General features: G+C 40.4%; 1 protein-coding gene across 1 annotated transcript in view; it reads right to left on the bottom strand.

Annotated features, from left to right (window-relative positions):
* Nucleotides 1-25,571, bottom strand: part of DNAH6 (dynein axonemal heavy chain 6) — a 493,878-nt gene that overhangs the window by 46,540 nt on the left and 421,767 nt on the right. The window contains exons 70-72 of the mRNA XM_073637077.1: nt 12,196-12,317; nt 10,095-10,224; nt 644-771 (exon numbers count right to left, since the gene is read on the bottom strand). Of these exons, the coding sequence (XP_073493178.1) occupies nt 644-771; nt 10,095-10,224; nt 12,196-12,317 (380 nt within the window). The remainder of the gene's footprint in view (nt 1-643; nt 772-10,094; nt 10,225-12,195; nt 12,318-25,571) is intronic.

The raw sequence follows: 25,571 nt of genomic DNA on the forward strand, positions 1-25,571 counted from the left end.
TATACAGTGTGTGTGTGTGGTGTGTACAGTGTGTGTGTGTGGTGCGTACGACGTATACAGTGTGTGTGTGTGGTGTGTACGACGTATACAGTGTGTGTGTGTGGTGCGTACGGTGTATACAGTGTGTGTGTGTGGTGCGTACTGCGTATACAGTGTGTGTGTGTGGTGTGTACGACGTATACAGTGTGTGTGTGTGATGCGTACGGTGTATACAGTGTGTGTGTGTGGTGCGTACGACGTATACAGTGTGTGTGTGTGGTGCGTACGGCGTATACAGTGTGTGTGTGTGGTGTGTACGACGTATACAGTGTGTGTGTGTGGTGTGTACGACGTATACAGTGTGTGTGTGTGGTGTGTACGACGTATACAGTGTGTGTGAGTAGTACGTACGGCGTATACAGTGTGTGTGTGTGGTGCGTACGGCGTATACAGTGTGTGTGTGTGGTGTGTACGACATATACAGTGTGTGTGTGTGGTGCGTACGGTGTATACAGTGTGTGTGTGGTGTGTACGGCGTATACAGTGTGTGTGTGTGGTGCGTACGGCGTATACAGTGTGTGTGTGTGGTGCGTACGGCATATACAGTGTGTGTGTGTGGTGCGTACGGCATATACAGTGTGTGTGACTTTATCAAGTGACTCACCTTAAGTACTCTGAGAAGATTATTAAATCTGTCCACTTCTTGCCCAAGTACAGTAGTCAATGAACTCACTCGACCTTTAGAGTCTTTAGCAGACAGCATCTCTGATGCAACCTCCATGTCTAACTTGTCTGCAGAAAAATATCAGGTAAAGATACATAAATTAAGATGAGCTATTAGAGTTTAAAAAATAAAATATATATTTACTGAAGAGTCAAAGAAAAATGTACACATCCAGAAAGTACAACAGCCGTCATAGCAAAATGAAAATTTGGCCTCTTCCTGAAGCTGGTTAATGACACTAGGCCAACCTGGTAATAGGACAATTTGTATTTTATTCACACTCCTAGGAGAGAAAAAACTTGTGGCTTTTGGCTACTTTGTAGATACACTTGCAAGCAATTTTGAAGGAACTTGGAAGGAAGGCTGTTCCAAATATCTTGGAGAACTAACCACCCACAGACATTCTGTGGATGTAGGCTCGTGCAAATCCTTCTGTCCCTTCATGTAATGCCAGATAGGCTCAGTGATGATGAGATCAAGGCTCTGTTGGGGACATAACATCACTTCCAATACTGCTTGTTTTTCTTAAGTTAAAAATAGTTTTCAATGGCATTGACTGTTTGCTTGGGGGTTATTTTCCTGCTGCAGAATAAATTTAGAGCCAATCAGACACCTCCATGATAGGATTGCATGATTGATAATTATCTGAGCACCATTACGACACCATTAATCTTGACCAAATTCCCAACTCCATTTGCTCAAATGGAGCCCAAACTTGAAAGAACTCTCCACCATGCTTCACTGTTGCATGCAGAAGCTCATTATTGTACTGCTCTCCAGCCCTTCGGTGATCAAACTGTCTATTACAGTCAAATATTTCACATTTTTAATCATCAGTCCAAAACTACTACTGTGATTTTTCTACACCCCAGTTCCCAAGCTTTTGTTAATTGTGAGTTATTTTGTTTTTTTTTTCCATGTCGAAGGTATGACTTTTTGGCAACAATTCTTCCATAAAGACTACTTCTAGCCAGACTTCTCCAAACAATAGCTGGCTACCACTGCTTGCTGCCAGCTCTGAGCTGATGGCACTGCTGGACATCTTCCGGTTTAGAAGGGAAGTAAACATGATGTATCTTTCATCTGCTACAATAAGTTTCCTTGGCCACCACTGTATTTACAGTCCTCAGCAAAGCCCTTTTCTTGGTGTCCTCAATACTGGAAGTAACAGGGAGACTCTTATCCATCTGCAATACCATTAGGAAGGCATCTGATTGGCTCCAAATTAATTCTGCAGCAGGACAACGTCACCAAATATACAGCCAATGTCATTTTCAGTTATCTTCAGTGTAAATAAGTACAAGGAGTCCTGGAAGTGATGATATGGCCCCACAGTGCCCTGAGCCCAACAGCATCAAGTCTGTCTGAGATTACACACAGACAGATGTGCAGAGAGCCTACATCCACAGAAGTTCTGTGGTTAGTTCTCCAAATATACAACAACCTCCCTGCCGAGTTCCTGTAAAAAACTGCAAGAGTACCTAGAATAATTGATGCTTTTTTCAAAGCAAAGGGAGATCACACAAAATTTGATTTGATTTAGATTTCTCTTTCTCTCATTCACTTGGCCTTTTGTTAACTAATAATAATAAACTATTAACACTTCTGTTTTTGAAAGCATTCTTACTTTGCAGCAATTTTCTATACCTACCCAAAACTTTTGCGGAGTACTATATATATTTGTGTATATATTAGATCTCTTGCAGCAAATCATTTAATTGCAAGCAGGAGATGGCTAGTTTACTATCCACCTTAAATTTAGAACATTACAATGCATAATATAATATACTGTATGAAGGAATATACAATTATGGTACAATTGCTATAGAAAAATGAAAATGACTGATTACAGTGGCTACGGAAAGTGTTCAGACCCCTTTAAATTTTTGACTCTTTGTTTCATTGCAGCCATTTGGTAAATTCTAAAAAGTTCATTTTTTTCTCATTAAAATACACTCTGCATCCAATCTTGACTGAAAAAAACAGAAATGTAGAAATTTTTGCAAATTTATTAAAAAAGAAAAACTGAAATATCACATGGTCATAAGTATTCAGACCCCTTGCTCAGACACTCATATTTAAGTCACATTCTGTCCATTTCCTTGTGATCCTCCTTGAGATGGTTCTACTCCTTCATTGGAGTCCAGCTGTGTTTAATTAAACTGATAGGACTTGGGGCACACACCTGTCAATATAAGACCTCACAGCTCACAGTGCATGTCAGACCAAATGAGAATCATGAGCTCAAAGGAACTGCCCAAGAAGCTCAGAGACAGAATTGTGGCAAGGCATAGATCTGGCCAAGATTACAAAAGAATTTCTGCATTACTCAAGGTTCCTAAGACCACAGTGGCTACCATATTCCATCAATGGAAGAAGTTTGGGACCACCAGAGGTCTTCCTAGACCTGGCCGTCCAGCCAACTGAGCAATCGTGGGAGAAGAGGCTTGGTGAGAGAGGTAAAGAAGAACCCCAAGATCACTGTGGCTGAGCTCCAGAGATGCAGTAGGGAGATGGGAGAAAGTTCCACAAAGTCAACTATCTCTGCAGCCCTCCACCAGTTGGGCCTTTATGGCAGAGTAGCCCGACGAAAGCCTCTCCTCAGTGCAAGACATATGAAAGCCCGCATAGAGATTGCTCAAAAACACATGAAGGACTCCCAGACTATGAAAAATAAGATTCTCTGGTCTGATGAGATGAAGATAGAACTTTTTGATAATTCTAAGTGGTATCTGTGGAGAAAACCAAGCACTGCTCATCACCTGCCCAATACAATCCTAACAGTGAAACATGGTGGTGGCAGCATCGTGCTATGGGGGTGTTTTTCAGCTGCAGGGACAGGACGACTAGTTGCAATTGAAGGAAACATGAATGCGGCCAAGTACAGAGATATCCTGGATGAAACCTCTTCCAGAGTGCTCTGGACCTCAGACTTGGCCGAAGGTTCACCTTCAAACAAGACAATGACCCTAAGCATACAGCTAAAATAACAAAGGAGAGGCTTCAACAACTCTGTGACCATTTTTGACTGGCCCAGCCAGAGCCCTGACCTAATCCCAATTAAGCATCTCTGGAGAGACCTGAAATTGTCTGTCCACCAACGTTCACCATCCAACCTGATGGAACTGGAGATGATCTGCAAGGAAGAATGTCAGAGGATCCCCAAATCCAAGTGTGAAAAACTTATTGCATCATTCCTAAGAATACTCATGGCTGTACTAGCTCAAAAGGGTGCTTCTGTTATGATCTGCAACATAAACTAAGGAAAGATAGGGGAAAGCTGTTCCTACAGTAAGACTAAGCTGAATCCCTACGATGTAGCGGGCTGCCTGGTCCTTGTGAACAGACCTGCCTTCGTCCTCGGCTAGTCTGAATGGAGACCTATAGAATCAAGGGAGGGGTCACTAGATGAACTAAGGACTGGGTCAAAAATGGGACACCTCCTAAACAGAAGTTGTTGCAGAGCAAAAAGGACAAACTGACAAAAAGTACTAAAGGTCCCAGAGGACCAAGAACTGACAGAGATAGGCACCGAAGCACCTGGCTAGAGAGACAGTCTAAACAACACTGAAGTCCAGCAAAGCCAGAAGGGCGGATCTGGAATATATAGGCAGCTGGTCATGTGACCGCAAAACACAAGATAGCAAAAACTAACAGGAGGGTTCTAACAGCACCCCCTCTTCTATGAGGATCCTCCGGATCCTCCAGGCCCAGGCCTATCAGGAAACCTCCTGTGGAAAGCTTTAACAAGCCTAGGAGCAGAGACATCATCCGTCCTTACCCAGGAGTTGTCTTCGGGACCGAAACCCTTCCAGGAGACAAGATACTGTAATTTCCCTCTATGCCATCTTGAATTCAAAATACGAGAAATTTCATATTCGCCATCTTCCACCACAGGAGGAACTGTGACAGTGGTGTCCCTATTAGAAACGTCAGCCTTTTTCAACGAGGAAACATGAAACACAGGATTAATCTTCCAGGAAGTAGGGACATCCATCCTGACAGCAGATGGGTTAACAACCTGAAGCACTTTAAATGAACCCACAAACTTAGGACCCAGATTTTTAGAGGGAATCCTCAACCGCAGGTTCTTCAAGGACAACCAAACCATGTCACCCATAGTAAACAAAACCTCTTTACGTTTCCTGTCAAAATACTTCTTGGACTTCTTGTTAGCCTCTTGTAGGTTACAATGTACATTAGTCCAAACTCTCTCCAAATCACCGGAAAAATTCTCCTGCTCCGGCACCGTCGGCCCCAATTTGGAGAACGAACCAAAAGACAGATGTCTCCCAGTACAACGAAAAAAAGGAGAACACCCAGCAGAGGAGGATGTATGATTGTTAAGAGCAAATTCTGCGAGAGGCAGAAACTCAGACCACACCTCTTGATTGTCTGCCACAAAACAACGCAAAAACTGTTGAACTTCCTGGTTCTTTCTTTCAGTCTGTCCATTAGACTCAGGATGATAACCAGACGAAAATGACAAATGAACTCCCAACCTGTCACAAAAAGCACGCCAAAAGCGAGCCACAAACTGAGGTCCTCTATCAGAAACAATATCCGTGGGAACGCCATGGAGCTTGACAATCTCCTTAACAAACGCCTTAGCGAGTGTCTTGGTGCAGGGCAACTTAATGAATGGAACCAAATGACACATCTTTCCAAAACGGTCCACGACCACCCAGATGACAGTAAAACCCTCAGACACAGGAAGATCAGTAATAAAATCCATAGTGAGATACATCCAAGGCGCACTAGGAACCTCCAGAGGGCAAAGCAACCCCGCAGCAGGAGTATGTGAAGCCTTTGACCTAGCACACACAGTGCACTGACGCACCCACTTGATGACTTCCTTCTGCCATCCAGGCCACCAAAAACTGCGACTGATAAGTCTCTTAGTCTCCGAAACTCCTGGATGACCTGCCAACCGAGACTCATGACACTCCACAAACAAATCTCTCCTAAAGTCTCTAGGCACGAACAACCGCCCATGGGGAGTGTTAGATGGAGCATCATCTTGAGCATTCAGAATCCCATTCTCCAAATCGAAGTCCAATGCTGCCACCACAACTCCTTTCTGCAAAATGCTCTCCTCCTCCTCGGCACCGACCGTAGGAGATAAAGCATCGGCTTTAACATTCTTAGTACCAGGGATATAGGTAACAGAAAAATGAAACCGAGAAAAAAAAAGTGCCCACCTAGCTTGACGGGCATTCAAGCGCTTGGCAGCATCCAGATAGATCAAATTCTTATGATCAGTGAAAACCTGAATAGGAAATCTAGCGCCTTCCAAAAAATGACGCCAGTGTTCAAACGCAAGTTTAATAGCCAGCAACTCCCGATTTCCAACATCATAATTCAGTTCGGTTTCCGAAAAAAATTTCGAAAAGAAGGCACAAGGATGTATTCCACCCTTGTTCTCTTGAGACAAAACTGCTCCGACCCCCACTGATGAAGCATCGACCTCGACCAAAAAAGGTTTGGTCTCATCAGGCTGTATAAGGATAGGGGCAGAACTGAACCTCTCTTTGAGATACTCAAACGCTTCAATGGCTTCAGTAGTCCACTGGGCCGTATTCGCACCTTTCCTGGTGAGATCGGTTAGAGGTTTAACAATTACAGAAAAATTCTTAATGAATTTCCTGTAATAATTGGAAAAACTCAAAAACCTCTGTATAGATTTCAAACCAATAGGCCTAGGCCATTCCTGCACAGCCTGAACCTTCACAGGGTCCATCTCAAAACCTTCGCTGGAGACAATGTAGCCCAAAAAAATAATTTTCTGCACAGTGAACTCACATTTCTCCAGCTTAGCAAAGAGTGAATTATCACTCAATAACTGCAAAACTTCACGTACACTCTGCCAATGGGACTCTAGATCTGGTGAATAAATCAAAATGTCATCCAAATACACAACCACATTCTTACCAATCAAAGGTCTCAGGATGTCATTAATAAGGTTCTGAAAAAATGCAAGTGCATTGGTAAGACCGAAAGGCATTACCAGATTCTCAAAATGACCTACCAGAGTGTTAAAAGCAGCTTTCCATTCATCACCCTCCTTCACACGTAACAAATTGTATGCCCCTCGGAAATAAATTTTTGAGAACCACTTGGCTCCTACTAACTGGTTAAACAAGTCAGGAATTAACAGCAATGGGTAGGAATTGCGTACGGTAATTTCACGAAAATCCAGACATGGACGCAAACCGCCGTCCTTTTTTTTAACAAAGAAGAATCTGACTGCCACAGGCGACTTAGAAGGTCTAATGTGACCAGCAGCTAGACTAGTCTCTATATACTCCTCCAAGGCCTTTCTTTCAGGGATAGTCAGATTAAACAAGCGACTTTTGGGAAGAGTAGCACCCGGAACAAACTCAATGGCGCAATCATAATCCCTATGAGGAGGTAAAACTTGCGACTCCTCCTCCGAAAAAACCCTCCAAAAATCTTGAATAGGTACTGGTAATTCCCCTTTTTCCACAGTCGCAATGCGACCATTACAACATTTATCATAGCACTTCGGACTCCAAGACTTAATCACATTAGTAGACCAGTCCAACAAAGGATTGTGCAGTTTTAACCAAGGCAATCCCAGAACAACTGGAGAGGGCAAATTATCCAAAACAACCAAGTCCAAAATTTCTTGGTGAACACCATCGATAGTGAGAGGAAATGCAGCAGTCTTGTGAGTAATACATGTCAAAGGAGTGTTATCAATTGCAACCACAGAAATAGGTGATGACAAAGGTTTGGATTTCAATTTAAGGTTTTCCAAAAACCCTTTATCAATCACATTAAGTGTTGAACCACAATCCACAAATACCTGAAATTCAATCAAATCTCCCTGCAGAGTAGTACACACAGAAAGAAACACTCCTGCAGAGCGTAAACAAGCTATACGGGCGTAACTGACCATTTTTTTTTTCTTTACCTAAACGACGCTCACAATACTTAATCAAATGATCATCTTTACCACAATAAAGACACAAACCTTCGGCGAATCTCCGATCTCTTTCCTGAGAGCGGAGTGACATCGCCCCAACCTCCATTGGTTCTCTGCTGTCAGAGCAGATTTTCTGGGAACTAGGACCTAAAGTTACAGGAGTTTTTACATCATTGACCCTGGACCTCAGTCTCCTGTCCACACGAACAGCTAACTGCATAGCTTCCTGCAGAGTATCAGGTGCAGGGAATGCAATTAGCAAATCCTTAACCCTTTCAATCAAACCAGCAAGAAATAAACATTTCAGCACCGAATCATTCCATTTAACTTCTGAGGCACATCTTCAGAAGTGTGTGCAATAAATTTCAACATCATCTGACCCCTGATTCAAACGTCTAAGTTCTGACTCAGCAGATGAGATTCGATCAGGATCATCATATAATAGCCCCATAGCAGAAAAAAATTCTTCAACAGAACTTAAACACGGATCATAAGGTTGGAGAGAAAGGCCCACTCCTGTGGTTCATTGCGCAAAAGTGACATAATAAAATTAATGTGCTGTAATTCATTCCCAGAGGATCTTGGTCTCAAACGAAAATATAACAAACAAGCATTTTTAAAGGAAAAAAAATCTTGCTGTTTACCCTAAATAACATCAGGCAGTCCTACCTTCGGTTCGACAAAATGCACTCCAGGACAGCTACTCACGTGTTGCTGAAGCTCGGCCACCTCCAGAGACAATCCCTGCAGGTGATGAGCCAACTCCTGGACGGAAACCATACTGATCCCCGCATTTCTTTCCTTTAAGTTTTTTTTTTTGGGGGGGGGGGCTGGACTTACTGTTATGATCTGCAACATAAACTAAGGAAAGATAGGGGAAAGCTGTCCCTACAGTAAGACTAAGCTGAATCCCTACGATGTAGCGGGCTGCTTGTTCCTTGTGAACAGACCCGCCTTCGTCCTCGGCTAGTCTGAATGGAGACCTATAGAATCAAGGGAGGGGTCCCTAGATGAACTAAGGACTGGGACAAAAATGGGACACCTCCTAAACAGAAGTTGTTGCAGAGCAAAAAGGACAAACTTTCAAAAAGTACTAAAGGTCCCAGAGGACCAAGAACTGACAGAGATAGGCACCGAAGCACCTGGCTAGAGAGACAGTCTAAACAACACTGAAGTCCAGCAAAGCCAGAAGGGCGGAGCTGGAATATATAGGCAGCTGTTCACGTGACCGCAAAACACAAGATAGCAAAAACTAACAGGAGGATTCTAACAGCTTCTACTCAATACTGAGAAAAGGGTCTGAATACTTATGACGAAGTGATATTTCAGTTTTTCTTATTTAATAAGAGTGTCAAAAGAGTGTCACTTTAAGGAGAGTTGGCAGATGAAACCAATATCAAGCTCAATAATTAGAACAAATTAATGGAATTTACAGAAAATTAGCTAAGTAATGCTAATCAGGAATATGAACCATTAAAAATAATGCATTGACCCTGCTGTATGTAATTTTATTAGAAACATGTTTAAAAAGACATAAGAAATTCAGAGCTATAAATCTGTGTTTTGTTCCTGGATGGTTCAGCAAGCACGGTGACTTGATCAAGAGATGATATTGTGAATACAATGAACATCTGCCATGTAATATATATTATTAACACTACAGCAGTTTTCAAAATAATATAATTCATTCCTATTTTGGAATTATTTCATTAAATTTGTTCTTCACGAATGTAGTAAAACATCCCATCACGTAATTGAAATGACAATCCGTCCTAGACACGTGTCAGGACGGACCACAGTCTGAAGAAACGAAGAAACACAGCTCCTGAGATCTGTGACTCAACTGATGGAGGAACTGTATCATAAACACAAATACCTCAGTCAAATAAGGGCTATGACATGGGAAGAAATAAATTTCCTTGCTGACTGCGCATGCAAGACTGAGACTGGAGAAAATATCCTTTGTACTCAGTCAGCCAAGGAGAAAATTTATTTATTCTGATGTCACAGCACTTTTCCTCAGCTCACGGAGGTATGTGTGAGTTGACACACAGGTCTCAGGAGCAGTGCTTCTTCAGACTGCAGCCCATCCGGTTGGGCAGCCGTGTAAATTACGTTATTGGGGGCATTTTAATACATTCTTGGAGAACCCTTTTAATCATTCATTTAGTATGTTTTGTGCTGTAAACAGTTTGAAAGATATAGCAGGACAATACTTCCTAAACGCAGATATCATATAACTACAAGTAAACTTAGTGGAATTTCTTTAATCCATGGTATTATAATTTCAACAATTTTGAGCTTTCTTTCTTCAATTCATTCTACAATTGAGTGTTCTATATTTTTTATGACCATCTAATAATCCAGAATATAATCTGGCACCTATCAGGTCCCACTGATGTTGGATTCAAATAATGAATATGGATATCATCCTAATATTACCTGGTAACTTTGACAGGATTGAGGCAGCCAGCTCACTAACAATTTCATCGTTACTTTTTCCTGCTCCTTGTGATGTAGATCTTGGCTGTACATCCAATATTGTATTAATTAGAGTGCTTGTTTCTTTGCGCTATAGATAGATAGACAGATAATCAGGAGGACTTCTATTTTTTTGACTAGAAAATATTATTCCTCCTCATTCTAAATATTAAGCTATAACAGTGGGTATGCTGAAGGTTCACTACAAATCAGACAATAATGTAACTACCATTTCTTTAACATAAACTAGGCCAAAGTGCAGTGAGTGAAAAATTAAGTTAAAAAGTATTCCTTCCATTAGAGTTGAAAGGGTAAGTATCAGCCAGATGCTAGTAAAAAATGCCCTAGATTAATTGTTTATAAGCCAATGTGACTATAAAAGCAGAAGTTTTGGATGTCTACAGGTCTGGAGCATTCAGGCACATATTAACACAATGCCAAGGAAGAAAGACATCAGCAATGACCTTGTTACTGTTGTTACTGCCCATCAAATTTGGGAAGGATTATATGTCAATTTACATACAATTTAGAGTCGATCATTCTACAATAAGAAAGATTATTCACAAGTGGAAAAAATCAAGACCCTTGACAATCTTCCCAGGAGTGGACATCTTAGGAAATTCACAACAAGGTCATACAATGCAATGCTTAGAGAAGTCCCAAAAACCCAAGAGTTAAAGCACAAACATTAATCCGAAATAGCATGTTAAATGTTCAAGTTCATAACAGTTCACTTAGAAAAAGACCAACCAAGCATGGCTTACTTGTAGGGATTGCCAGGAGAAAGCCTCTTCTTTCTATACAGAACATGACAGCAAGGCTAAACTTTGTAAACTTGGTCTGATTGAACCACAAGTGTTTGGACAGATGAGATCAAAGTGAAGATTCTTAGTCATAATGCCTTTTGCCCAGGGCCAGTTTTAGGCCACGGCCCCACTATCAGTATTCGGTCAGTATTTTTTCTCAGGAGTGGGAGCCAAAACCAGGTGAGGAACAATCAGAGAAAAGGTATAATAGAAACAAGTCACCAATTCTGCATTTATCACCCACTCCTGGTTTTGGCTCCCACTCCTGAGAAAAAATACAGAGCAAATACTGATAGTGGGGCCGTGGCCTTAGACAAAGTATGGTCCTGGGCAAAAATTAAATGTGGGGCCCCAAATGTTAACATATTGCAGCATCACACAAATATTTGAGGTGCATTTACATCCGTTAAACGAGTGGTAATAGAATATATTCAATGTGCTATATACTGATGTGATCTGATAACACACTGATCACTATATAAGATCTCATTCAGATGTCAGCGATTGTTTGTCAGTATTTGTATGCCAAAACCAGGAGAGTCTCCGAAACACAGAATAGGTGTCAATCTTTCAATTATAGCTTTTCAGTTCCACTACTGGTTTTGGCTTGCAAACACTGGTGAAAAATCACTGATGTCTAAATGAGCCCTTACACACACACAGACACATCCATCAGGTTATGCATTATAAGAAAAAATACCAGGAAGTATAAAAAACAATGCAGCTTTGTTTAAAACATGACACCAACAAGGGACAAAAGAATGCAGCATCAAAAACATGATAAAAGCATGTAAAAAAAATGCACCCAAAAATGCAAAGAAAAAACGCAAGTAACCTAATTTACTTAATAGGTGCAGAAAATCTGCAACATCAAAAACTTATCAAGAGCTCATCGTAGGAATATAACTTTAGAGTACTTGCACACTGCGGCTTTTTGATGAATTTTGGTTTTTAAGGAGTTTTCAGTTTTTGGGGAGGATTTGGAAAGTCTTTGCTCAGTTTCTACTCCAAAAACTCTTAAAAAAAAACCTCAGTGTGAACATACCCTTAGAGCTGCCTAAGTAATAGTTGTGATTTCAATTGCAGTTTTTTCCATGAGGAATAATATTACTGGCAGATTGACATACAATAGCAGCTACTGCCTATTATTTGTGTTTAACAGACTATTATGATTAAATCATTATTCTCCTTTGAGCGATAGTCGAATCCATGCTTCCCACAATTAAATTAGAGCAAGTACCCATAAGCACACAAACCTGGAAAGCTAAATTGGCATTTTCATGCATTCCAAATATTTCCGGATCATCAGTTAAGGGCAGATTTTCTATGTAGTCCTTGTAATACTGCAGACTGTCAGCATCTGGACTGAAATATATACCTATAGAGTGTATAAAACACAGCTCATTAGTTTGTCAGCTCAATGTTTTAAGTATGAATAAAAAATACTGGAGAGAAATCAAGGCCGTCGAATAGTGTCTATGTGCTTTGAAATTAAATATCCCAAAGCTTGAGGAAGAAAGATTTACTAGAATGCACATACCAATTAGATATAATATTATCTACCTTACGGACCTTTCAAGAAGAAGAAGTATATGGCTTTTTTACATTACAAGCATTTCAATTTCCTCCATATTTTATAGGATAGTGAAGGATAGTAATGGTATTATTTTGGACATCCACCAATGTCTGCTTTGCATTACCAAATGTCACACGGTACCGCTCAGCTGTAACACTACAAATTTAATGTGGTTACTTGACCAGTATGAATAATGCATTTAAGGAATGAGGCATTTCATCGTACTCAGGAAGGCATTTTAGTCACGTGCACCACAGAAGTCATTTGGAGTTTGTAACCCCTTCAGGTACTTAATAATTTAATGTATAATGCGTGTTACAACCACAAAAGCTAATTTTACCTAAACAACTTATTTAAGATTTAACAACATGAAAAATTCTCTTAATGGGTTGTTCCAAAAAAACAAGTTATCCCCAAGAATAGTGGATAATTTGCTGATCGCTGGGGGTCTGACCACTGGGAACCACAGCATTCTCAAAATCGGAGCTCTGGAACCTAAATAATGGGACTTTGCAGCCCCATCTTGAATACACATGCCCAGCCTCCCATGCCCAGCCTCCGCTCCAATAATTGTCATTGGAACTACTAAAAACAATGCTCAGCAATTTCCAGCAGTCTCACACACAATGAATGGAGCAGAGGCCAAGCATGCACACCTTCGCTCCATTCAAGACCAAGCTACAGAGCCCTGTTTTTGAGGCTCCAAAACCCCAATCTTGGGATCACTGGATCTCCCAGTGGTTCGACAAATTGTTTTCAAGGCACCAGAGTTGTAATTTCATTCCTATATTTATCCAAAATGCATCAAGGTGATGTTCTGGCCAACAAACGGCCTTTTTCAAGCATAGGCAGAATGTCAGATTAAAGTGGTTTGACCGTCAGCAATCAACAAGTTATGCGCTATTCTATGGATAAGGGATAACTTGTTTTGGGTAATAAGTAGCGATGAGCGAGCATGCCTCATTAACCCTTTCGGTGAGCTATCTTGGCGTGCTCGGCGTTTCATTCATTGTCGCCGCGCCTGCAGGTGTCACAGCTGTTAGACAGCTGGTGAACAGGCTATCTAACAGCCGTGACACCTGCAGGCGCGGAGACAATGAATAAAACGCCGAGCACGCCAAAATACTTGGCAAGCACCCAAGCGTGCTCGCCAAAAGGGTTAATGAGGCATACTTGCTCATCACTAATAATAAGCCTTTAAAACAATGATAGTAACACAACTTGGTAACAATGTGGAATGAAGGTATGTCTATATTAATAATAATAATAATAATAATCTTTATTTATATAGCGCCAACATATTCCGCAGCACTTTACAATTCAGACAAATTACAGACATTTTGGGCACTGTCCCCGTTGGGGCTCACAATCTACATTCCCTATCAGTATGTCTTCGGAGTGTGGGAGGAAACCGGAGAACAGAGGAAACTCACGCAAACACGGGGAGAACATACCAATATTATGAAAAAAAATAAAATAAAAAAAGTACACATTTGGTATCGCCACGCCTGGAACGACATGACCTATAAAATTGTTCCACTAGTTAACCCCTTCAGTGAACACAGTAAAAAAAAAGATAAAGCATTGCTTTTTGCTTCGTTTTTTTATTTATCATCATACTGCCAAACAAAAAATGGAATAACACGCGATCAAAAAGACAAATATAAATTAAATTGGTACCGCTGAAAACGTCATCTTGTCCAGCAAAAAAACAAGCCGCCATACAGCTCCATCATCCAAAAAGTCAAAAAGTTATAGCTCTCAGAATAAAGCGATGCAAAAAAAAATATTTTCTACAAAATAGCTTTGTGTAAAAGCGCCAAAACATAGAAAAACGATATAGATGTGGTACCGCTGTAAACGTACTGACCCGAAGAATAAAGCTACCTTATCAATTTTACCACACGCGGAGCAGAATAAAAAAATAAAAAAATAAAAAAAAATGTAAAAAAACAATTCCTGAGTTGTTGGTTTTTGTTTATTCTGCCTCCAAAAATCTGAATAGAAAGCGATCAAAAAATGTTACGTGCCCGAAAATGGCACCAATAAAAAAAGTCAACTCATCCCACAAAAAGCAAGCCATCACATGACTGTCGACCAAAATATGGAAAAATGATAGCTCTCAAAATATGGCGATGGAAAAACTAGATTTTACAAAAAAAAAAAAAGGGCGTCCTTTAATGTGACAGCTGTCAATCATAAAAACTCGATATGATTCTGGTATCTCTGTAGTCGCACTGACCCGAAGAATAAGGTCGTCTAATCACTTTTACGCCGTTCCTAGTGCGGTATAAAATAAACGCTAGGGCTGTTTGTTTTTTTTTTACTTTTGAAAAAAAAAAGATGACGACATGGCAACTAGTGTTGAGCTGAGCGCAAGTGCTCGTTATTTGAGTTTGCATCGGGTGCTCGAGTCTCTGCCCCATATGCTTCACGACCCAAAAACAACCCTCGCGGGGATTGCCTGCCATGCACGAGTGATCCCCGCATGTTTTTTTTGGGGTGTCTAATAACCATGAAACATGCGAGCGGGAACTCGAGCACCCTTGATATTCTACTATAATCTGCTTATACAAGTTCTTACACATCTGTCATACATTATTAAGGTGCCCACAACTTGTGAAATTGCTTGTTCAGCTGACAGCTATCTTTAAACGCTCCCACATACATATGCACACTCAGTTTAGCCGATTATGCATGTGTTTTAATGGGGAGAGTCCTGAGAGAACAAAAGGATTGGCTTTCAAAATTAAATATGACCAATCCCTCTCTTCCTGGACATCTTTTGTTGGGTCAGTTTTGCTAGTCGAAATCAGCAAGTTCAGAAATTCTTTTCTCAAATGTGTATAGGGGCCTTTAAAAGGGTTATTCTCATCTTCTAAGTAAATTTGTAATTTTTTCTCTCCTTTTTTATTTTATTGTTTACTATTCATTGCCAAGGGGACCTTGATTATAAACACTGAAGTCTGGCAGGGATCACTCCTGATACTAGCCAGCTTCAGTTTAAATTTACTGATGCTGCTAAGGCAAATATGCCTCAGCAGCATCATAAGCGCACAGTTCGGGCCTGCAATACAACAGTGACGTTGGAACAAACTGTCAATCAATCAGGAGTGCCACCCCTCAGCAATCAGGAAGTAGGAAGGCTGAGGAGCAATGTGCTCCTGAATACAAAAGCTGAGATTAACCTTCTAATCTTGTCTCAGAAAAAAACTACTATAAATTTAGCTCTTCCTTAGCGCTTGGAGCTCAGCTTTTAATTAACCCCTTTACAACCCAAGGTGGTTTGCACGTTAATGACCAGGCCAATTTTTACAATTCTGACCACTGTCACTTTATGAGGTAATTACTCTGGAACGCTTCAACGAATCCCCCTGATTCTGAGATTGTTTTTCGTGACATATTGTACTTCATGATTGTGGTAAAATTTCTTCGATATCACTTGCGTTTATTTGTGAAAAAAACAGAATTTTGGCGAAAATTTTGAAAATTTTGCAATTTTCAAAATTTTAATTTTTATGCCCTTAAATCAGAGAGATATGTCACACAAAATAGTTAATAAATAACATTTCCCACATGTCTACTTTACATCAGCACAATTTTGGAGCCAAATTTTTTTTTATTGGGGAGCTATAAGGGTTAAAAGTTGACCAGCGATTTCTCATTTTTCCAAAAAAATTTACAAAACCATTTTTTAGGGACCACATCTTATTTGAAGCCACTTTGAGGGGTCTTTATGACAGAAAATACACAAAAGTGACACCATTCTAAAAACTGCACCCCTCAAGGTGCTCAAAACCACATTCAAGAACTTTATTAACCCTTCAGGTGCTTCACAGGAATTTTTGGAATGTGGAAGAAAAAAATTAACATTTAACTTTTTTCCCACAAAAATGTTAATTTAGACCCATTTTTTTTTATTTTCGCAGGGGTAATAGGAAAAAATGGACCCCAAAATTTGTTGTGCAATTTCCCCTGGGCACGCAGATACCCCATATGTGGGGAAAAACCACTGTTTGGGCGCACGGCAGGGTTCGGAAGGGAAGGAGCGCCATTTGACTTTTTGATTGTAAAATTTGCTTGAATAATTAGCGGACGCCATGTTGCATTTGGGGAGCCCCTGATGTGCCTAAACAGTGGAAACCCCCCACAAGTGACACCATTTTGGAAACTAGACCCCTCAGCGAACTTATCTATATGTGTGGTGAGCACCTTGAACCCCCAAGTCCTTTACAGAAGTGCAATTTCTCCTGAATACGCCAATACCCCATATGTGGGGAAAATACAGTGTTTGGGCGCACGGCAGAGTTCAGAAGGGAAGGAGCACTGTGTGACTTTTTGAAACCAAAATCGGCTGGAATCAAGAGCAGACACCATGTCGCGTTTGGAGAGCCCCTGATGTGCCTAAATAGTGGAAACCCCCCACAAGTGACCCCATTTTGGAAACTACACCCCTCAAGGATTTTATCAAGGGGTATAGTGAACATTTTGAACCCAGAGGTACGACACAGAATTTGATAACATTAGGCCATCATATTGAATAAGTTGTCATTAGTCTTGGACAAGAGTGCTCGCTACTTGAGTTTGCATCGGGTACTCAGGTATGCACCATGTATCAAGGGTGCTCGAGTGACATGCTCGAGTCCCTGCCCGCATGTTTCACGGTTATTAGACACCCAAAAAAAAAAATGCGGGGATCGCTCGTGCATGGCAGGCAATCCTCGCAAGGTTTTTTTGACCGCGAAGCATATGGGGCGGAGACTCGAGCATGTCACTCGAGCACCCACGATACTCAATGCATACCCAAGAACCCGATGCAAACTCAAATAACGAGCACTTGCGCTCAACACTAGTTGTCATATCATCATCTTTTCTTTTTTTTACTTTTGAAAAAAACAACCCTAACCCCAAACCTAACCCCAACCCCAGCCCTAGCGTTTATTTTTTACGCCGTTCCTAGTGCGGTGTAAGTGATTAGACGACCTTATTCTTCGGGTCGGTGTGACTACAGACATACCAGAATCATATCGGGTTTTTATGACTGACAGCTGTCACACACTAAAAGACGCATTTTTTTGTAAAATCTAATTTTTGCATCGCCATATTTTGTGAGCTATAATTTTTCCATATTTTGGCCGAAAAAGTCATGTAACAGCTTATTTTTTGCGGGATGAGTTGACGTTTTTATTGGTGCCATTTTCAGGCACGTGAAATTTTTTGATCGCTTTCTATTCCGATTTTTGTAAGGCAAAATAAAAAAAAACAACAATTCAGTAATTGTGCTTTTTTACATTTTTTTATTCTGCTCTGCGTGTGGTAAAATTGATAAGGAAGCTTTATTCTTCAGGTCAGTACGTTTACAGCGGTACCACATTTATATTGTTTTTCTATGTTTTGGCGCTTTTACACAATAAAAGCTATTTTATAGAAAAAAATATTTTTTTGCATCGCTTTATTCTGAGAGCTATAACTTTTTGATTTTTCGGATGATAGAGCTGTATGGTGGCTTGTTTTTTGCGGGACAAGATGACTTTTTCAGCGGTACTATTTTTATTCATATTTGTCTTTTTAATCACATGTTATTCCATTTTTTGTTTGGCAGTATGATGATAAAGCATTGTTTTTTGCTTCGTATTTTTTTTTTTTACCGTGCTCACTGAAGGGGTTAACTAGTGGGACAATTTTATAGGTCAGGTCGTTCCGGATGCGACAATACCAAATATGTGTACTTTTATTGTTTGTTTGATTTTTTTCCATAATAATATTTATTGATGGATACATTATATTTTTATTTTTGGTGGATTATTTTTTTAATTTTTTTTAATATTTTTACAATTTTTTTTATTTTTTTTTTCACTTTCTGGCAGTTTTTTTTTTTTTTTATACTTGTCCCACTATGGGACTTTCACTTTTTTATCCCTGTGCTATACAGGCTGTCACCGCTGCACAGGGAGGAGATCATTTGGTCATGCACTGCGCATGACTAAAAAATTTTCCTGCTGTCTGGTGACCCGGATGTTGTCATGACATCTGGCAAGCTGCGGCAGACAGCACTGGAGGCCGGAAGAGGAGGTGAGTATTGAGATCACCTCCCCTTAGCCACCGCAATGCTGCGATCGACTTCGATCGAAGCATTGCTGGGGTTAATGTGCCGGGAGCGGTGCCTGTGTGCACGCGCGATCGCCATGACGTATTAATACGGGTCAGGCTCTTAAGGCCCAGGGCACAGACGCGTATTAATACGTCATGGGCTTTAAAGGGGTTAATACAGTTAGGTCCATATATATTTGGACAGAGACAACATTTTTCTAATTTTGGTTCTAGACATTACCACAATGAATTTTAAACAAAACAATTCAGATGCAGTTGAAGTTCCGACTTTCAGCTTTCATTTGAGGGTATCCACATTAAAATTGGATGAAGGGTTTAGGAGTTTCAGCTCCTTAACATGAGCCACTCTGTTTTTAAAGGGACCAAAAGTAATTGGACAATTGACTCCAAGGCTATTTCATGGACAGGTGTGGGCAATCCCTTCGTTATGTCATTCTCAATTAAGCAGATAAAAGGCCTGGAGTTGATTTGAGGTGTGGTGCTTGCATTTGGAAGGTTTTGCAGTGAAGTAAACATGCGGTCAAAGGAGCTCTCCATGCAGGTGAAACAAGCCATCCTTAAGCTGCAAAAACAGAAAAAACCCATCCGAGAAATTGCTACAATATTAGGAGTGGCAAAATCTACAGTTTGGTACATCCTGAGAAAGAAAGAAAGCAAGCACTGGTGAACTCATCAATGCAAAAAGACCTGGGCGCCCACGGAAGACAACAGTGGTGGATGATCGCAGAATAATCTCCATGGTGAAGAGAAACCCCTTCACAACAGCCAAAGAAGTGAACAACACTCTCCAGGAGGTAGGCGTATCAATATCCAAATCTACCATAAAGAGAAGACTGCATGAAAGTAAATACAGAGGGTTCACTGCACGGTGCAAGCCACTCATAAGCATCAAGAATAAAAAGGCTAGACTGGACTTTGCTAAAAAACATCTAAAAAAAGGCAGCACAGTTCTGGAAGAACATTCTTTGGACAGATGAAACTAAGATCAACCTCTACCAGAATGATTGAAAGAGAAAAGTATGGTGAAGGCGTGGTACAGCTCATGATCCAAAGCATACCACATAATCTGTAAAACACGGTGGAGGCAGTGTGATGGCTTGGGCATGCATGGCTGCCAGTGGCACTGGGTCACTAGTGTTTATTGATGATGTGACACAGGACAGAAGCAGCTGAATGAATTCTGATGTATTCAGAGCCATACTGCGTGCTCAGATCCAGCCAAATGCAGCCAAACTGATTGGTCGTCGTTTCATACTACAGATGGACAATGACCCAAAACATAAAGCTAAAGCAACCCAGGAGTTTATTAAAGCAAAGAAGTGGAATATTCTTGAATGGTCAAGTCAGTCACCTGATCTCAACCCAATTGAGCATGCATTTCACTTGTTAAAGACAAAACTTCAGACAGAAAGGCCCACAAACAAACAGCAAGTGAAAACCACCGCAGTGAAAGCCTGGCAGAGCATCAAAAAGGAGAAAACACAGCGTCTGGTGATGTCCATGAGTTCAAGACTTCAGGCAGTCATTGCCAACAAAGGGTTTTCAACCAAGTATTAGAAATGAACATTTTATTTACAATTATTTAATCTGTCCAATTACTTTTGGTCCCTTTAAAAACAGGGTGGCACATGTTAAGGAGCTGAAACTCCTAAACCCTTCATCCAATTTTAATGTGGATACCCTCAAATGAAAGCTGAAAGTCTGAACTTCAACTGCATCTGAATTGTTTTGTTTAAAATTCATTGTGGTAATGTCTACAACCAAAATTAGAAAAATGTTGTCTCTGTCCAAATATATATGGACCTAACTGTATATCACAAAAAGATGATTGCTCCAGCATTCAATAATCTATTTTAATGGGACCAATACATGGTACCACATATCAGCCCGTAAAAGTGATAAAGACCCCTGTTCAAGTAGAGACGTGGTGTATAAGCTTCTGCAACATCGAGAGCATGGTGGAGCATAAGAGGGGTGACTGGGATAAAGGGGTAATCACATTTTTTTGATCTTGTAAGCACTGCCCTGATACTGACCAAGCTCAATAGAAAAGAGCTTGGAAGCACTGTGCATGTTCGGCATGGCAAAGATTTATAAACAATAAAGCAGCATATAAATTGGAGAGTAGCTCAGCCAAGGTATATGTAATACAGTATATAATGAATAAGGGTGTCACCATGCCAGAGACACTGTCACTGGCCAGAAACAACAGTGCCGACAACTGCTTCAGCAGAACCGGGACCTGTTTTCGGAGTTGCCAAGACATACACAGGTTGGTCAACATGGAGTCCTGACGAAACCATATGTGCAAGTGAACCAAAAACCATACAGAATCCACAAGGTGATTTCGAAGGAAGGGGCTAAATTTGATGCGTATCCGCTACCCCGTGAAGATGAACTCATATCAAAGCTGCGATCAGCCAGATACATCACCTCTCTGGACCTAATGAAAGGGTACTGTCAAATCCTCCTCTCTCACAGTGCCAAAGAGAAGACGGCCTCTTTTACACCTGATGGTTGCCTCCAGTATATCAGAAGCCCATTCGGGCTGCAAAGAGACCCAGATACCTTCCGGATCTTAGCCCTTTACAAAAAGTAAGCCGCAGCTTACCTTGACGATATTGTGATATTCAGCCCAGATTGGGGAAGTCATCTGCAGAAGGTCCAGGCCGTGCTGGATGCACTGAGGAAAGGGGGGTTTACCATAAACCATAAGAAGTGTGCCATCAGGAAAAAGAAGGGAAAATACCTGGGCTACATCGTTGGAAGAAGCAAAGTAAAGCCGTAAGTGAATAAGGAGGAGGCAGTCCAAAATTGTCTGAAACCGGTTTCCAAGGATTAGATTCGGGCATTTCTAAGAATGATGGGATGCTAACAGCGGTGTCTACTGAATTTCGCCATGTTAGCCGACTCCTGACCGACCTTCTTTAGGGCAAGAAGACGTCAATGGCCAAATGGCCTCTTGAAGCAGAGATGGCATTCCAAGAGTTGAAACTCAGGGCTACAGGTCTTCATCTTTCATGTGGAACACGGGCCTGGGAAGTTGCATGGTAAAGCAGATGCCCAGTTTAGACTTCCATGTTTGCTGACTGAAGGTACAAAACATACGGCTTTGGGTAGAGGGGGGCATATGTGAAAAAGTCACTGGCAAAGTACTGGAGGGAAGATGTGTAGCACTAAGATTGTTAGCTACAGTAATATAAACATAGAAAAAGTGTTCCAGCACACAAAGCATAGAAAGGGGTTAATCAGCCATCTTTACTGCTAGGGTGATTAAACACCTGTAGAAAGGGAGGAACTAAGAGGATAAAATGCCAGCCTTTTAGAGCATTTGGTGTAGGGTGGGTGTGGAGGCACAAGCTCTGGTTCTGTTTCATCATGTGAAGGAAAGCAAAACCTTGGGTTTTTTGTTTCTGAAGTGGGCGGTTACCCGTAGCAACAAGGACTATGCAATACGTTATGTTTAGATTTTTCCTGTTAGGCCAGGAAGGCCGTGTTTGTTTTGCTAACATTGCCATGTTTTATGCAGTGCTCTTAACAAACCGCAGAATATTTAAAGAGACAGTGTTCCTGTGACTATCTCTATGTGCAACCAAGTGAGCCAATCTACCACAGTATATAGGTTGATAGAAGGTTCCTTTTTCTGTATCTATTGGATTTAATTTGTGTATAGTGATATTTGGAGTGTTGTCCAGCCCATTCTGGTGGTCTTGTCTAACACACATTATAAAGCCCAACACTAAAGTGGAAACGTGTAGGACCACAGGATTTTATATTTTGTATTCTATGTGTGTTCATATGAATAGAGCAGAAGTTTTTTTTTAACCCTCCGTCACATACAATAGGCCTGACAGGCACATCTCTTTTACTTTCATTTCTCCTTCCTCACCAGATTGTGAAGAAATTCCCTCCCTCCATGTAGTCTCCTGTCTCTAGCAGCTCTGTGAAACCTCATACCACAGTTGGATTGCAGAGCTTCAGGAGGACAGATATAACTGTGCTAATCTCTCAGGCTCATTGTATGTGAACACGTCACACTCAATAAGGTTGGTATTTTATGTTTTTATTCATCACAATTATTTATTTAGCTTGTTTTATGAATGTATAGCACAAAGTGTGAGGATATTTCATAGAAATAAGGCAGGTTAAAAAAGAAAGTGTGCTGCTCAGGCATATACAGTAGTTCCCTAACACATATTCCTTCTCTTGCTTCAGATTATCTGCTGAAATGGAGAGGAAAATGTACAATTTATCAAAAAACCTTGATGTTGAGGAAGTAACAAACATGCTGTTAGATGATGCAGACCCCACACTGAATGAGGATTTAGGAGAAGAAAGTGAGATTGATTCTCATGATGAGGTGGAAGTATGTGAAGTGGATTCTGAAACAGAGCAAGATGGTGACAGTGATGAGGATGAAGATGTAGAATCTTATTATATGGGAAAAGATAAAAAAAAACAATGGAACAAGAAGCCACTCCAGAAAAAACGTAGGGAACCTCAAAACATTATTACTCACCTTCCTGCAGTTATAGGAGCTGCAAGTAATGCAAAAACTGCAGTTGAATGCTGGAATAGTTTATTCACAGATGACATTCTGGACTCTATTGTCACATATACCAACCAATATATAGACATTATAAAGGACAAGTTCATCTGCAACAGAACCATCAAGGCCACAGATGAAATAGAACTGCGTGCTTTTTTTGGATTATTATACCTTGCAGGAGCTTATAGGGCAAATAGACAAAGTTTGGAGGAACTTTGGAGTAAAGATGGGGATGGAGTTGAAAAATTTGGCCTTGTTATGTCAATAAACAGATTCAAGCTTCTAATTCGTTGCCTTCGGTTTGACGACAGAACTACCCGAACCAAACGTAAAACACATGACCGACTTGCTCCAATTCGTGATATATTCCAAAAATTTGTTGAAAACTGTAAAAAAAGCTATTGCCCTGGGGAGAATCTCACTATTGACGAAATGCTCCCTGGTTTTCGTGGTAAATGTGCCTTTCGTCAATATATTCCATCAAAGCCTAACAAATATGGAATAAAAATGTATGCCCTTGTTGATGCCAGTAAGACCTACACTTACAACCCGGAAGTTTATGCAGGAAAACAACCAGAAGGTCCTTACTGTGTCAGCAACAAACCCAGTGATGTTGTAAACAGACTGGCTGAGCCCTTATTTGGATCGGGTCGCAATATAACAGCTGACAATTGGTTTTCAAATTGTGATTTGATTGATTATCTGAAAATGCAGAAGCTTTGATATGTCGGAAGAAAAAATAAAAAAGAATTGCCTACACAGTTTGTAAGTCTGAAAGGGAGACAACAGTACAGCAGTATGTTAACATTCCATAATGGAAAGGTTTTGGTTTCCTATGTACCACAAGAAAAAAAAATTGTACTTCTTCTATCAACACTTCATGATGATGATGCCATCGATCCTGGGACTGAGGCACAAAAAAAAACGGAGATAATTACATTTTATAATGCAACCAAAGGGGGTGTTGATACAGCTGATCAGATGTGCTCAACTTTCAACGTCAGCAGAAACACCAAACGCTGGCCAATGGTCATATTTTTTGCTATGTTGAATTTGGGTGGTATAAATTCACAAGTCATTTACCTTGAAAACAAGCTTGATTCACTCCGTAGACGATTCTATCTGAAAAAATTGGCCCATGAACTAGTGCTTGGAGAGCTACGCAGGAGAAGTATGAAAACAATCGGTATCCCCTCTCGCCTTCAAGTTCAGCTCAAAAGATTCCGCCCAGAAGATGATATTGAAAATTCACCACCTGCATCACCTCCCAAAAGAAGGAGATGCACCACCTGCACCACGGAAAGCGGAATCAGAAGGCTTTCTAATTATGAATGTCACAAATGTCATAATGCAATCTGCCTGACACATGCAAAAATGATGTGTAATTCTTGCTCTTTGCTCTGCAAGTGTAATTTTTCTGGGGAAACTTCAGGATCTAATTCTGATTGAATATGTGCTTAATAGTACTTAAGGTACCTTAAAATTAAGTTTGTTTCCATCAATTTTCTTTGTAGAGTTTTTTTACAGAGTCGAACTGGGGACTATTTGGCGGGAGTTTTGAAATGTTTGTATTTCAGAGTTATTAGTTTTATGTTAAGTAAATGGTTTTTTTTGCACCTGATTATGTGTAGTCTCTTTTATTACATCCCTATGAAGGTCACTGATCACTTTTAGAGCACTGAAATTGCAAACATTAGATATTATAGGTATTTTTCTAGCCTGCGCCTGACAGTCACATTGTATGTGAACTCGTTAGAACCGATATTGTATGTGACGGAGGGTTAATGATTTTGGAGTGCTGCAGTACCTCACCTTTGCACTGGATGTTTGTTCCTGAACAAGCTAGCCCTACAAAACCTCATGCATTGCTGAATCTGTTGCCAGTTGAATGAAACTCTTTTGAAATGGGTGAACTGATCAATCTCTAATATTTCAAAATTCTTCAAAATCACACACGTGGTTCATGAATCTTGCACAAAGTCAAAAATGGTCTGCATTTTTGTCTTTAACAATTTGTGCAACCTTTTGGAGCAAAAAGTCACACGTTTTTGAAAACGGCACCAAATTATTTGGCATACATAAAATCACTAAAGGGAGTACGAAAGTACATTTGTGACAAATTTTGCAAAATTTTGAAAAGTTGCAAATGATTCATCAGGTGCAAACATCTGGAAACGCTAAACTCTGCCCACAGTGGCGAACTGAAAAAAACACACCCAATGAACACATAAAAAAGTGATTCTAAAAAAGGTGCAAATGGAAAGAGGAATAAAAACAGGGACAAATACATTTCAACACATTTATATTTTTTCCCATTTTCAGTATGTTGTAAGGTAAAAATGATGGCGTAATTTAAACCTATAATTCATCCTGTAAAAAACAAGCCCGCAAATGGC

Source organism: Phyllobates terribilis, unplaced genomic scaffold, assembly GCF_046119375.1.
Source record: "Phyllobates terribilis strain yellow unplaced genomic scaffold, ASM4611937v1 Scaffold_1__5_contigs__length_1240528914, whole genome shotgun sequence".
In the NCBI taxonomy this organism is placed as follows: domain Eukaryota; kingdom Metazoa; phylum Chordata; class Amphibia; order Anura; family Dendrobatidae; genus Phyllobates; species Phyllobates terribilis.